Source organism: Populus trichocarpa, chromosome 1 (assembly GCF_000002775.5).
Source record: "Populus trichocarpa isolate Nisqually-1 chromosome 1, P.trichocarpa_v4.1, whole genome shotgun sequence".
NCBI lineage: Eukaryota > Viridiplantae > Streptophyta > Magnoliopsida > Malpighiales > Salicaceae > Populus > Populus trichocarpa.
The window spans coordinates 2,546,747-2,560,024 of NC_037285.2; the positions used below are offsets into that span (position 1 = coordinate 2,546,747).

Here is a 13,278-nt window from a genome sequence, read left to right on the forward strand (position 1 = left end):
TTCAAGGAAAAAGAAAATCCAAAAGCTAGCAGTCAATCAAAGCTACAGTGTCAGTTCTACAGTCCAAGAGAATGAGAGAAACTACAGAACACTCACCCAGACCTCAAGAGTGGATAAGGACTAGAAGTATGTAATTTCTTCTATAGGCAATATGAACTTATAAATGTATAATAGAGGCACGACTAACTAATGAGTTTTAGTCATTATGCTAGATATAGCATCTAATTTGAGAAAAAGGTCTCGATTCAGGAACTAATAACATGGAATAAGCATTCTATACCACTCATTAAACTACTATGGTGTTTCCTCTTCTGTGTTCACCATCTAGCTTTTACTATGATTTATATATACCGGGTTTATAACTCTATGCAACGGCTAGGATCACTTATCGTCTGTTAATTGCACATCAAAACACAAATGATCGGGGAATACTGAACTAGATCTTAATGTAGCCATGGACATATTCTGAACTACCAAGGCGGTTCCTCTTCTGCAGTTATCATGCAGCTTTTACAAGCTTATACGTGGCTTAAAAACCTAAGTCACAATAAGGAATAAGGATCACTTCTCATCTATTAATTGCACAATCAAATGCACTTGATTGGGGAATACCGAACTAGATATAATTTTATGCATGTTATCTCCCATCTTCGAATCATCTAGTTTGTGATGTTTGTGGATACACAACAAAATTAATGTAGGAGCTCTTCACTTCAAGAATTGTTTTCCGGACCCACATATATCTCCTTAGCAAACATGGAACAACAAACAACTTTGACAAGCATAATACTTTGCATGAACATACATGAACATAGATACATATGTATGCATCTAAACACACAACCACACGATATCAGAACAGCAGCCCAGTAAATCACCAGTTATTTGCAAGTTCCACGTTGCGAAGACAAGTGAAAATATTAGCTGGGATTTACTCCTTGAATGTTGATTTGTATTCGTTTCGAGGAGAGATGAATGAACTCAATATTTATTACACCAATGATCTATTTTCACTATTACCAAGAGCATCAATTGGAGGTACATCTTCAGGTTTACTTCATCCCGTTTCATGCCATTTGGTTTGCACATGAATTACACCATTGAATACATCATAATTTAAGAATGACATAATAGAGTTAAATATTAACACCTTTTAAGTTCTCGCATCAAAGAAGGGAGTTCAAACTTTATAACGGATAAAAAGGCTAATAGAAGACATGATAAAAAGAGAGAACGAAGAAAAAGAAGCACCATCAAAATGAGACACCTCTAAGAATGTACTGAGAGAAATGATGAACCACCAAACTCATTGTGTTAGAAAAATAAGTTCAGAAACATAAATTAAATTAGATTGCTATTATGTTGTGCATTGTAGATGCAATCTGACTTCTCATTGCATGATAAGAATCAAATCTGCAAAATGATAAGAAATTGATCAAAGAATTCAAACAAATATTGAGTGATATAAAGTGGACAAGCAAAAACTAGCTATAGGTCAGAAGCAAAGAAGCAATTTAGGCAACTTACATGTATGCCATCAACTATCTTTCTTTTTTGTCTTACCATTACCCATGTACAGCTCCAATAAACCAGGGACTACATCTACATACCTGTGGACATAATTTGTCAAGAAATTCTTCTCGTTTATTGTTAGCAAAGTAGTCATCTTCTTGTCTCTACTTGTCAGCTTCTTCGACTTCAAAACCTTTATAACATTATACCTTGGACGAACCCTTTTATCAATTGAATAGCCAAGAAAAAGGGGACAGGCAATTATGTTTTGTCTCTCCAGCTCCATTGTATTGATAAAGAAATCCATTGAACTCCTGATTTTCTTCTCTGACAATGCTAGTATTGGGGGGTAGCGCTTAAAAGCCCCCAAAATCTCCTCTTCACTCCACTGCGAACTCTTCATCCCTTCAATTTTCTTCTTCCAAGTCGTTTCAGGCAACTGTATCCTCACGCGAAGAGCATGTATAAAGATATTATCCTCTACATCAAGGCCCATACTCTTAAGAGCATGTAATGCATAAACCATCCTGTCCATCTTTTGTAGTACAGCTCTTGGTTGCCAGAGAATTAGCTTTGCAACCCTATCAAGAGGCAATCCCTCTTTAATCAACAAATCAACATTTGGTTGAATAACAACCTTAAGATTCACCGTCAACAGCCAAGAAGCACGCTTAAGAGCCACTACAAGGTTCTCCTTACAACCAAGAAGTGAGTTCAATAACTCAAAACATGGTTTTATTTGAGAATCTAAAGCTCTTCTCAAAACAGACGGATTTGATAGAATAAGCTGAGGCAGAAGCTGACCCACAAACCCATTTTCAGTGAAGAAGTCGAATTTGGGTTTTAGATTGCTTCCCACTCTGACTTGAAGGACTCGGGGATACTTGTCGATTAGTTTGGAAATGTGGGTGTTGCTAAAGTCATGATCTTTCAAGTACTGAAGCACAGAATAAGCATTTGGGAGGTTCTTCTTGTCGTGTTGGAGCTTCTGGTAAGTTGAAAGGGCCAACTGTGAAGGAAGCCCGCATGAATCGATGAGGTATTGAACCTTAAATGATGACGGTGATGCAGATGTTTTCAAGAAACGTTTTTGAATCAGAGAGAGCAGGAGTAGGCTTCTGAGGGGTACGTGGTTAGCCATTTTGAAGGCAAATTCTTCTCTTTCCTAGAAGATAGTAATCATGAGAGATTCACAGTTTAGAGAGGAGCTGGGCAAAAACAGACAGACAGACGAGAGTAGGGCTTTTGTTGGAAGCAAAGTGGTTGATGTTGCAGAGGAAATGACAGGTGCTCTTTTTTTTATTTCTATTCCATTGGGCCAATTCAACACCCACCATGAATCGGGCCGTTTTGTGAGCCCGGTTCAGTGATCAAAACATTATACTTGCATCCTCTCACAAATCACCGCTAATGTGCATTTTTTATTTTATTTTAGTGCTTAAACTTTTTTTCTTTGATTTGATCCTTTTTTGGCTAAATAAATTACCATTTGCTTTCAATTAGTTGATGAAGGGTAGGATTAAAAGCAGGGGACTAGAGTAAAAAAGATAGAGAAACTAGGTGTCTTTTTCAAAATTAGCTCGAAAAATTAACTTTCATCCTTCTACTTTCTAATTGATATATTTTCGATCCCTTTTTAAAATTCATTTTCGATCTGACACCTACAAATAACCACTTTGTTTTTTCATCTGACCCATTTCTCGTAACTCGACCCATTTTTTTTGCTTTTTTTTTTCATCTGACCAATGACAGCACTGGCCAATTGACTAGTGTTGTTCTTTTCATGTACAAGCCTTGTTCAGCATGGACTTGCATGACAACATCATGGAGAATCTCTAAATTAAATCCGGCCTACAGGTCACAAACAAATTAGAAAGATTAACCAAATTAATCTAAAACGTCATAGTTTCAAATAAAATTGAAGTTAAAACAAAATTCTGTATTTAAATCAGGTTTTTGCCGTCTCAAAACCACTGTTTATAATTATGGTGCCTACAAATAACCTTAAGCATTATGTGTTTGTTTAATTAACTTCAAATCTAGGAAGAACTAGCAAGCACTTGATAATTTGATCTACGCAGAACAGTATTGAACTTTGCTAGAGCAATACAATGTTCTGTGCAGATGACTGATCCACCATTTGATTTCCATCAATTTTTGCTGAAGAACCGACAGCTCTGCTGGAACAAATGCCTGCGTGCACACAGGCGTGTTAAAGAATGCGTTCCAGGGAAATCCAAAGCAAGAACTTGGGCACTTCCATTCCATTACCATTTGCTTGAAATCTTATTTGGACACATCTTCAGAAGAAAGTCAGGGCCATGAATAATGAAATGCTCTCATCATTTTCATCGCTCTTCTATCACCATCTTTAGAGAAATATCCTTCATCCGTTTTTAAACTCAGCAACAAAAAATCCAAACTTTTCTTCAATCAAATGCAGAGTCAGAATGGTGGTCCAGTAAAACATGTATTTTTGGTGAGTTTTGTGTTGGAAGACATGAAAATATTAGCTGGGATTTACTCCTTCAATGTTGAGTTGTATAAGTTTTGGGGAGAGATTAATCAACCCAATAGTTTCTTATGAAAATAGCCTGTTTTCGTTGATATCAAGAACACTATGGGGAAAGCACATCCTCTGGTTTTCTTCGATCCAGTTTCATACCTGTATATTAGAGTTGTTCACAATCAACTCAGTATAAGTATATTTTCACGGACACGAAGAACACCAAGTGGAGTTCATCCCCTTGTTTTCTTTGCTTCAGTTCATATCATTCGGTTGCCTGTGAAAGATACATAACTATAATTACATGGACTAAAAGATTTCATACCTGACCTGCGGAGCTTTGCAAACCTGGAATCAAGTTCATTTTACACTTTATTAAGTTCCTACATAAATGAAGTTCAAACAGTAAGTAGCGAGTGATGAAAAGGGCAACAAAATATCTAAGTAAACGACAATGAAGAAAAAAATCCACCAAGTGTCAACTTTTTTTTAAGAAAAAATCTATAAAAGGATATATAGACGAACTCACTACAATTTATTGTTTAGGAGCACGCAAAAAAATAAAATAATACAAAAAAATTCTACATCAAATTAAACTATTATATTATGAGCATTGCAGAAGTAAAACTTCTTTGCCATAAAATGTAACTGCCACAAATCTGCAAAAACTCCGGGACTTCATCAGCGTATTTAGTGGCATAATTCACAAGGAAATCCTAGTCCTAGTTCTTAGAAACCACACAACCTTCTTGCCCCCTTGAATCCAAAACCATCAAAACATTGTAACTTGCACCAATTCTTTTATTAAATGAATATCGAAGACCCGCAGTGGATTTCGAATTACAGTTTCTGGTGTTAATCACATGCATAAGAAATCCATTTCACTCTGGATTCTCTTTTCTACACTTGAAAAACAGTGAGTGGTGCTTGAATGGGCCAACATTGAAATCTAATCATCTTAATCGCATTCCATTCTAAAGAAAAATAAATCTAAAATTGGAAATTTCCAAATGCAATCGAGGTTATCAGAGCATTTTTAGCTCGGTTTGAATAAAAAAAAGTACTAAAAAAAATCATAATCTTGAAGGACACATCTCATGGTGGAAAGTTGACTCTGCTGAGAAAACAATCTTAGCAATAGCGATGGCCATGTATTATACAAAATCACATCACCAATTCAGAATGAAATAATTAAGGTATAACCTGCAGAGCTTTTCAAGCCTGGAAAACAGAGTTCAGTTCATCATCAAAGTTCGAAGTTCAAACACTAAGCAACAAGTGACAAAAAAGGCCTAAAGAAGATCCAAGGGCAAAGAGAGGATGTGGTGGGGACACTAGAACCTCTCAACATATGGACAGGGATGATGGAGAATAACCCAACACGTCACTCTTTAGTTGAGAGATTTAACACATCCAAGCGTTATTGGATTTTATTTGGGTTTATTATTAGGTTTAGTTTTCGTTATGTTATACAAACTTTTGTTCCATTCCTCTAATTTTCTCCTCTCTTTTTCAGCTCCTGCTTCTTCCCAACTTCTGTTTCTTCTTTCTTATCTTCTTTACTTCTCCTCAAATCTTTACTTGTCCGGTAACAGAATGAATTAAAAAAAAAAAACCCCGAAAGAAGCAGCAGAAGAAAGAAAAAAACAAAAAGAAACCACCACGAGATTAACTTAAAGAAACCACTATCCAAAATGATATACATGCAAAATCAACATGTTAGAACAATAAATTTAGGAACGTAAATTGGTTAGCAGATCAAAACTACTTCTAAAGGAAATTAGACCACCACCATTTGGTGCATTGCAGAAGTGAAGTAAAAACTCACTCGATTGGCATCAAGTATCTATCTTTTTTGCTTCCACAGTACCGCGATATATCTCCAATAAGCCTGGTACTTTATCTGCATACCTTGCAACATAATTTTCCCGGAATTTCATCTCACTTCTTGTTGTTAGCAACCAAAAAACCCTCTGGTTCACTTCGATCAGATTCTTTGACTCCAAAACCTTCAAAACATTATACCTCGGACGAACCCTTTTATCAATTGAGTACTGGAGTAAAACTGGATTTGCAACTACAGTTTGTGATCCTAATCTCACAGTATTCACAAAGAAATCCATGGCCCTCCCGATTTTGTCCTCCGAGCATGCCAGTATATCTGGATTTCGTTTAAAGGTCAGCAAAACCTCATCTTCAGTCCACCCCAAACTCTTCATATACTCAATTTTCCTCTTCCAAGTGGATTCACTCATTCCTATCATCACTCTAAGAGCATGTACAAACACAGGAGCCTTTGGTTCAAGGCCCAGATTCTTAACAGAATTCACTACACGGACCATCCTATCAGGTTTCATCTGTAAAGTTCTCGGATACATCAAAATCAGTTTCGCAACCCTATCATGAGGCACTCCCTCTTTTATCAAGAAAACAGTATTTGGTTTCAGAGCAGAATTGAAATTAAAGGTAAAATACCACGGATAACGCTTAATAGCTGCTAAAAGTTTCTCATTGTTGTCAAGAAAGGACTTCAAAAACTCAAAGCATGGCTTAATACAAGAATCTACCTTCCTATTCAAAATCGCCGGAACTAAGACGATAAGCTGAGGCAGAATCTGACCCGAAAAACCGTTCTGAGTGAGGAAATCGAACTTGAGCTTGAGGGTGCTTTCTACTCTGCAGAGGAGGACACGGGGCCACTTTTCGATCAATCTGCCTATCTGGGTCTCGTTAAAGTCGTGAGCTTTCAAGAACTCAAGTACAGAAAGGGACTTATGGAGTTCCTTTTCATGGATTTGGAACTTTTTAGAAACTGAAAGAGCGGATTTTAAAGGAAGCCCGCATGAATTGACGAGGAACTTAACTGTAAATGATGATGATGAAGATAAAGAAGAAGACGAGTTAGTGGATAGTGGAGAAGAATTAGAACAAAGTGAAGCAGCAGATGTCTGTATACATCGTCTTTGCAACAAAGATATGAAGTTCCTCGTGGCGGCCATCTTCGATCTTTCAATGGGACTGACAGAAAAGAAGAGGAGGGATTCGCTTAGCTCTGCGCATGTGTAGTGCTTAGCTTGATTATCATGGGCCGGGTCTAGTAGGGTTTATAGGTGTCCCACTCCATCCAACGCTCTTCATCACCCTTTTTTTATTATTATTCAAATTTGATTGCCTTAGTCAGAACCCAAGTTAATAATTGGACGGGTTAATCGGAGTCATTTATAATAATATTATTTTATTTAAAAAAAAACAATTAAATTAATATCATTTATTGTTTTTTACAAAATTACATCAAGTTTTGGTTTGATTGTATATTAATTTGTCGAAATCATATCCGCTCAACTTCATTCCAGTTTACTTTAAAATTTATCAGGGCAAATCAGGTGACAGCAATGAATAAAAAAAGTTCGAATAAAAAAACAGAAATTTTTTTTTTCAATATTCTTTCTAAAATTATTAAAATAATATTTTTTATTTTTAAAAATTATAAGTTGTTTTTCAAATTAATTCGGTTACTTTTTAAAAGAATTTTTTATATCAAAATATATTAAAAAAATATTTTTTTTATTTTTAAAAAAATATTTTTTAAAAAAAATTAAATTTTTTTAAAAACACAAATTCACCATCATTTTCAAACAGAAGGTTAGAGTCTCTTCTTCATCCATGAATATCTGCCTGCACATGTACTCTCCACACTAAAAAAATCATCTCCTCTGTACTCCACAAATCAAGAATATATTCAAATCAATATTCTTAACACGGAAAATAGACGAACCCCATCAAATTTTCAACCTAAACTAGACAAAAAAAATAAATCAAATAAAGACCCGGATTTTGTACAAAGACGAGAAAAAATGAAGTCTTGAAGGTTAATAAACACATCTGTAAGATCCAACGCATATTGTAGCAAGCATATGATTATAATCTCTGACTGAAATGGGCTAAGTCAGGGCAATGCTTTATATTTTCTAGAGATCATATATTACTTTAATTATCTACAGGGAAAAAGATAGTCAAAACATAGAAACAAGAACAAAAGGAGTTAAATTAAGAAATGATCGTGCAACTCACAGTAAATGATCTCCTCATATGACTAAGATTTGTTGTTTTCTTTTTTAGCCCAAGCAGCTTAAACCAGGACAGGCAGAAAGAGGATAGAGAGCGTATACCAGCCATGGAGGATGGTGAGCTTCGGGACAGAGAGATAGACTAGACAAAGAGACCAATGGGAAGGGGGCGACTACTTTTGGCTCTGTGATTGCTGATTTACGGTGTTTGATATTACAGTAAGAAATAATTTTGTTCCTGGCTTATTGGAATCTGCAGTAAATTGCATCCATGATCTGCTCATATGTCCCAACACTTTCACTTTTTCTTCATGTTGAATCACAATCTTGGACAGAATTATTTATTCCTGAAATTTCATAATCCTCCAACATCTCTCCACAGAAGACGTTGTCCTGTTGGTTGCTAATCCGAGGAGAGTTTGTTGCTGCTGAAGTTCCTTTTTAGGGTCTGGGATTTTGTAGGCTCCAACATCTCTCCATAGATTACTGTTGTCGGTTGCTGAGCTGAGCAGGATTTGTTGCTCCTGGGATTTCATCAAAACCCAACATCTTGCCACAAATAATGTTGTCATGTTTACTGCGCTGTATGCTGGACTCATCGGGTCTGCTGTTAATATGCAGAAAACTTTTTGTACGAAAGAAAACATGTTTTTCATTTAGATTTCCAAAGCAAATTTCTTTTCTTAAGGAAAAAAACACAATCTTAATAAAACCAGATTTTATAAAGAAATTGAACAGGAAAAATGGTTTTTCAAGACAAAAGGGCTGCTCTGTGGTTAGTTACTGCAGAGGAAGAGTGAAAGACATGAACTAAACTGGTCGCTGTTACTATTGTATTGTGTCAGTTGACAGAGTGGACGCGATCGCAGATTACATAGCTTAGCATATTGATTAGAATATATGCTCAAAATTATGCTAAGAAAAACAATTGAATTCTGGGCCATCTTTCATCCTCAACATCTCTTCATTACCAACCAACTCAAAAAGATGAACTCCATAGTTTGTCAACTGCCTGTGGATAACATCAACTGCTTTGATACAGAGAGAGATTGGAAATGGTGGAAAGGTTAAGAGTTAAGGGGCATCCAAATGAAACCGCTTCTGCTGGAATTACCCTTCATAGTTAAATAGACTGGAAAGTACAGTAAAACCATGAATGAACATTCACAGTTCTCAGAAGGAAACCAGAATTTCATAAAAGCCATCATCATTTTCATCATATCATGGCACCACCTTCAGAGGAACGACAGGACTCTATCTCCTTTCCACGCAACCACGACTCAGAAATTCCTCCTGTTCAAAGAATAGTATCTAGCCAAGCAAGCATTGAAACAGTGTATAGAGATGAGGAGAGGTTAGGGTTTTTTAAGCCTTAAATACTACAACTCTAAAAATAGAGAAAGAAACTAGGGTTTATCAAAGCTTTAGAATTACATTTCTAAAATAATTCTTTAACCAATAATTTATTTAATTTCTGAAAAATAAAAAATAAAATTGTCTAAATAGAAATTATAACTTAATAAATGAAATCTAAAACAAATTTAAAGAAATTCGAAAATAACTAGAAAAATAAAGAAAAATTTTAAGCATCATTTTTTGGGTCTAATTTTGACATGAACTGACCTCGGCAAATGCTAGCAAGCTGACCCATAGGGAACTTGACAAACACGCTAAAAAATGTCAGCACCATACAACCATTTTATTAAAAATTATGTTCATTTTTGTCAAAAACACTAATTTAACTCGTCCAATATCCTGTAGGTGGAGAAGATGCAGCAGAAAGAGAGGAAGAAGCTCTTGAAGAAGGACGCAAAAGTCTTATATCCAACATGGAAATTCCTGGTCTGCAAAGCAGGATGGAAAGGATATGAATTGGAGGAGGTTATCCTGCAAAGGGGAAAAAAATACAGAGCAAGTTAATAGGTAGGAATCATTACCATTGATATTAATATGAGAATCCAGAGCTACTTTTAAAATTAGAGGATTTGATACTGCAACGAGAAATTAAGTTTGGGCGTGAAATCCACGAGGACTACCCTTTAAATCTGCTCTCTCAGTTTCGGAGCTTCTTGGAAACGGAAAGATAAGACTTTAAGGAAAGCCCCCGCATGGGTTGATAAGGAATTGAAATGTAAATGAATTGATGATGAAGATGAAGGGGATGTTTGGAATAATGGTAAAAATATTTTTCAAAGTTATTTTTTCTTGTGAATATATTAAAATAATATTTATTTTTTATTTTTTAAAATTTATTTTTGACAAATCACATCAAAACAAAAAAATAAATTAAAAAAAATAAATAAAAATTTAAAATTTTACAAAATTAAAGTTCAACCACAACGAAACAGCTTGGAGGAGGGTTATCAGAGGGCTTGCCGAGAAGAAAGTGACCTCCCTTCTGAGCTAATTCGCTGTCGGTTCACTTTAATTGGGCAAACTCAGAACATTTTCAATTTGGATATATTCTGATTAGGGCTCAAAATAGGCCCATTTATAAGATTGTCATGGCTGACCCATGTGAATCTGTGATGTTCCAAACTCAAAAAACAAGAACAAGATAGAGAGGGCTTGTTATTAAAGATACATTTTCAAAAAAAAAAAAAAGTCATGAGAAAAAAGTTCCTTGTGATCAAAATGATGGCATGGTGATAACCAACAATTTTCTCATAAATGACCAACTTTCATATTCATTCTAGTTTAGAGCTTCTAGCTGCAAAATATGAAGTTTATCAAGTCAATTGCTTCATGGTTTGAAAAGAGAAGGGAATTTGGAAATAGGGGAAGCAATACTGCTATATACAGCATTCAATCAGTTTGTACCACCTGCCTGCTAACAATCCAATAAAACAGTCACCAAGAAAATTAGCTGGCTTTGGTTTAACATTTGAAGAGAATGGCAAGAACTAGAGAGCATTGGCCAGGCCTTCAAGAGCAAGAATACGCAATTTATTTCAGCAAACAATGAAATTCAACGGACCTATGACATCTTTTCAAAGAATTGCAGATGAGAAGATGAACTGTCAACAAGAAAACTCAAGGGTTCCAAGTCATGGTTGCTTGCTGCAAACTAACATCTTGACTTGTAAGTTCTGAATTTAGAGCAGAGAAGTAATCTACTAGATTATGAGCCTAGAATTTGACTAAGGATCAACCAAAGAATGACACTTACAATATTTGTTGTTCGGTCCAAGAAAATTAGCTAGCTTTGGTTTAACATTTGAAGAGAATGGCAAAAACTAGAGAGCATTGGCCAGGCCTTCAAGAGCAAGAATATGCAATTTATTTCAGCAAACAATGATATTCAAAACTAATCGGTAAAACAGGCATTACAAATACGAACTTCAAATAGCTTCTCGGCGTGCGCGCGTGCACATGTAAGCACACACACATATAGGTATAGATATGTATGTATTCACCTGAGAAAAACATTGGCCTGTGATAATGGAATGGAGGTGATGGATGGGAGGTAATCAAGTATCTATCTTTCGGTCTTTGTTGTGCCCCTGTATACCTCCAATAAACCTGGCACTTTATCAGCATACTTAGTAACATAATTCTCCAAGAAATTCTTCTCACTAACTGTTAGCAGATAGTTCGTCTTCTTGCCGATTTCAATTAGCTTCTTAGACTTCAAAATCTTCAAAACATCATACCTAGGACGGAGCCTTTTCTCAGTTGAATACATAAGAAACTTAGGACAGGCAATGATGGCCTGCCTTTCCATCTTAATAGTATTCAACAAGAAATCCATCGATTTCCTCATTTTTTCCTCCGAGGATGATAATTGAAACGGGTATTGCTTAAATGCCCGCAAAATCTCTTCTTCAGTCCACCCAAAACTTTTCATCACCTCAATCTTCTTCTTCCAAGTGAACTCATTCATGGATAAGATCGATCTAAGAGCATATATAAACATGGGAGCCTTCGGCTCAAGACCCAAATTCTTGACAGCATTGACTGCATAAACCATCCTATCGCGCCTTTGATATATAATTCTTGGTTGTGCAACAATCATTTTTACTACTCTCTCTTCAGGCACTCCCTCTTTTATCAACAACTCAACATTTGGCTGTATAATACTCTTCCAATCATAGGTCAAGAACACTGCACATCGCTTAGAAGCCGCTACAATCATGTCATTACTACCAAGAATGGACTTAAAATACTCAAAACATGGCTTCATATTAGATTCTAAAGCCCTTTCCAAAACATTCGGATTTGATGTAATAAGCTCAGGAAGAAGCTTACCCACAAAGCCATTTGCGATGAGGAACTCAAATTTTGGCTTGAGATTGGTGTCTACTCCACGTCTGAGGACATCAGGCCGCTTCTCAATTAATTTGACGACGTGGGTTTCTTTAAAGCCGTGAGCTTTCAGAAACTCGAGTACTGATTGGGGCTTCTGGATGCTCTTCTCGTCGAGTTGTAACTTCTGGGAGACAGAAAGAGCAGATTTTGAGGGAAGCCCACATGAGTTGATGAGGAAGTCGACTGTAAATGATGACGATGGAGCAGTGGAAAGAGGAGAAAGTGTTGGAGTAGATGACGATGATGTTGATAGAAAACGTTTCTGTAAGAGAGGAAGCAGGTTTCTCATGGCTACCTTGGTGCCCATTTCCTGGAAGCAGATACCTTGCCAAACCTAGAATTAGAACAAAGACAGTCAAGACATTTCCTTTTTCAGTGGGTTGAGGAACTGAATGGGTCTGTTTTCATTGGGTCAAATTCCTCAATGTTTAATCAAAGTGATAGGGGTTCAAATGGGCTGGGCTCAAAATGGTTAATTAAACTAAACTGAGAATATAATGATTTGTTTGATAAAATATTTTTTAAAAGAATTTAATTAGTGGTTTATCATGTAAATATTTGTTTTAGTTTTTTTTAAAAAAAATATTTATTAATATTGAATAAGAATAAATATTTTTTTATTTTTATATAATTTTTTTAAATTCATTGTTTTTAGATTTTTTTCATGATTTTTTTATTTTTTTTAATTAAGACTCAGTTTTTATTTTTTAAAAAATACTTCAAATAAGTAAAAGATATTTTTTTATTAAGATAAAGAAATACATTAAAAAAAACTATTTTTTTAGTCAAAACAACAAAAAAATTATATAAATAAAAAAAGATAATTTTGATGGAAACATATATTTTTCTTTTATAATTTTAATTTCAAAAACTTATCAGCACCAA

At 35.4% G+C, this 13,278-nt stretch overlaps 3 protein-coding genes across 5 annotated transcripts; all 3 read right to left on the minus strand.

The window, feature by feature from the left end:
* Positions 1-1,398: 1,398 nt before the first annotated feature.
* On the minus strand, positions 1,399-7,149 carry LOC127903915 (transcription termination factor MTERF2, chloroplastic-like). 2 transcript variants are annotated; one of them, XR_008059394.1, is made up of 3 exons: positions 5,847-7,149; positions 4,344-4,401; positions 1,399-4,177 (listed from the first exon to the last, which is right to left on the minus strand). XR_008059394.1 is itself a non-coding variant. In XM_052453524.1 (2 exons), exon 1 carries the CDS (start codon positions 7,015-7,017, stop codon positions 5,857-5,859), a length of 1,161 nt encoding a protein of 386 aa, XP_052309484.1. In that variant the 5' UTR covers positions 7,018-7,149; the 3' UTR covers positions 1,399-4,401; positions 5,847-5,856. The 2 variants fall into 2 exon arrangements, 1 of the variants encoding a protein (XP_052309484.1); XM_052453524.1 differs by having other exon boundaries at positions 1,399-4,401.
* On the minus strand, positions 1,538-2,653 carry LOC7455789 (transcription termination factor MTERF5, chloroplastic). Its single transcript, XM_002297679.4, has one exon. The coding sequence runs from the start codon at positions 2,651-2,653 to the stop codon at positions 1,538-1,540; it is 1,116 nt and encodes a 371-aa protein (XP_002297715.4).
* A 2,371-nt stretch (positions 7,150-9,520) lies between the features above and the next one.
* LOC7476819 (uncharacterized) lies at positions 9,521-12,790 on the minus strand. Of its 2 annotated transcripts, XM_024591820.2 has the most exons (3): positions 11,502-12,790; positions 11,255-11,341; positions 9,521-9,972 (listed from the first exon to the last, which is right to left on the minus strand). In XM_024591820.2, exon 1 carries the CDS (start codon positions 12,698-12,700, stop codon positions 11,564-11,566), a length of 1,137 nt encoding a protein of 378 aa, XP_024447588.1. In that variant the 5' UTR covers positions 12,701-12,790; the 3' UTR covers positions 9,521-9,972; positions 11,255-11,341; positions 11,502-11,563. The 2 variants fall into 2 exon arrangements, with proteins under 2 accessions (XP_024447588.1, XP_052303067.1); XM_052447107.1 differs by lacking the exons at positions 9,521-9,972; positions 11,255-11,341 and adding an exon at positions 10,863-11,008.
* Between the last annotated feature and the right edge of the window lie 488 nt (positions 12,791-13,278).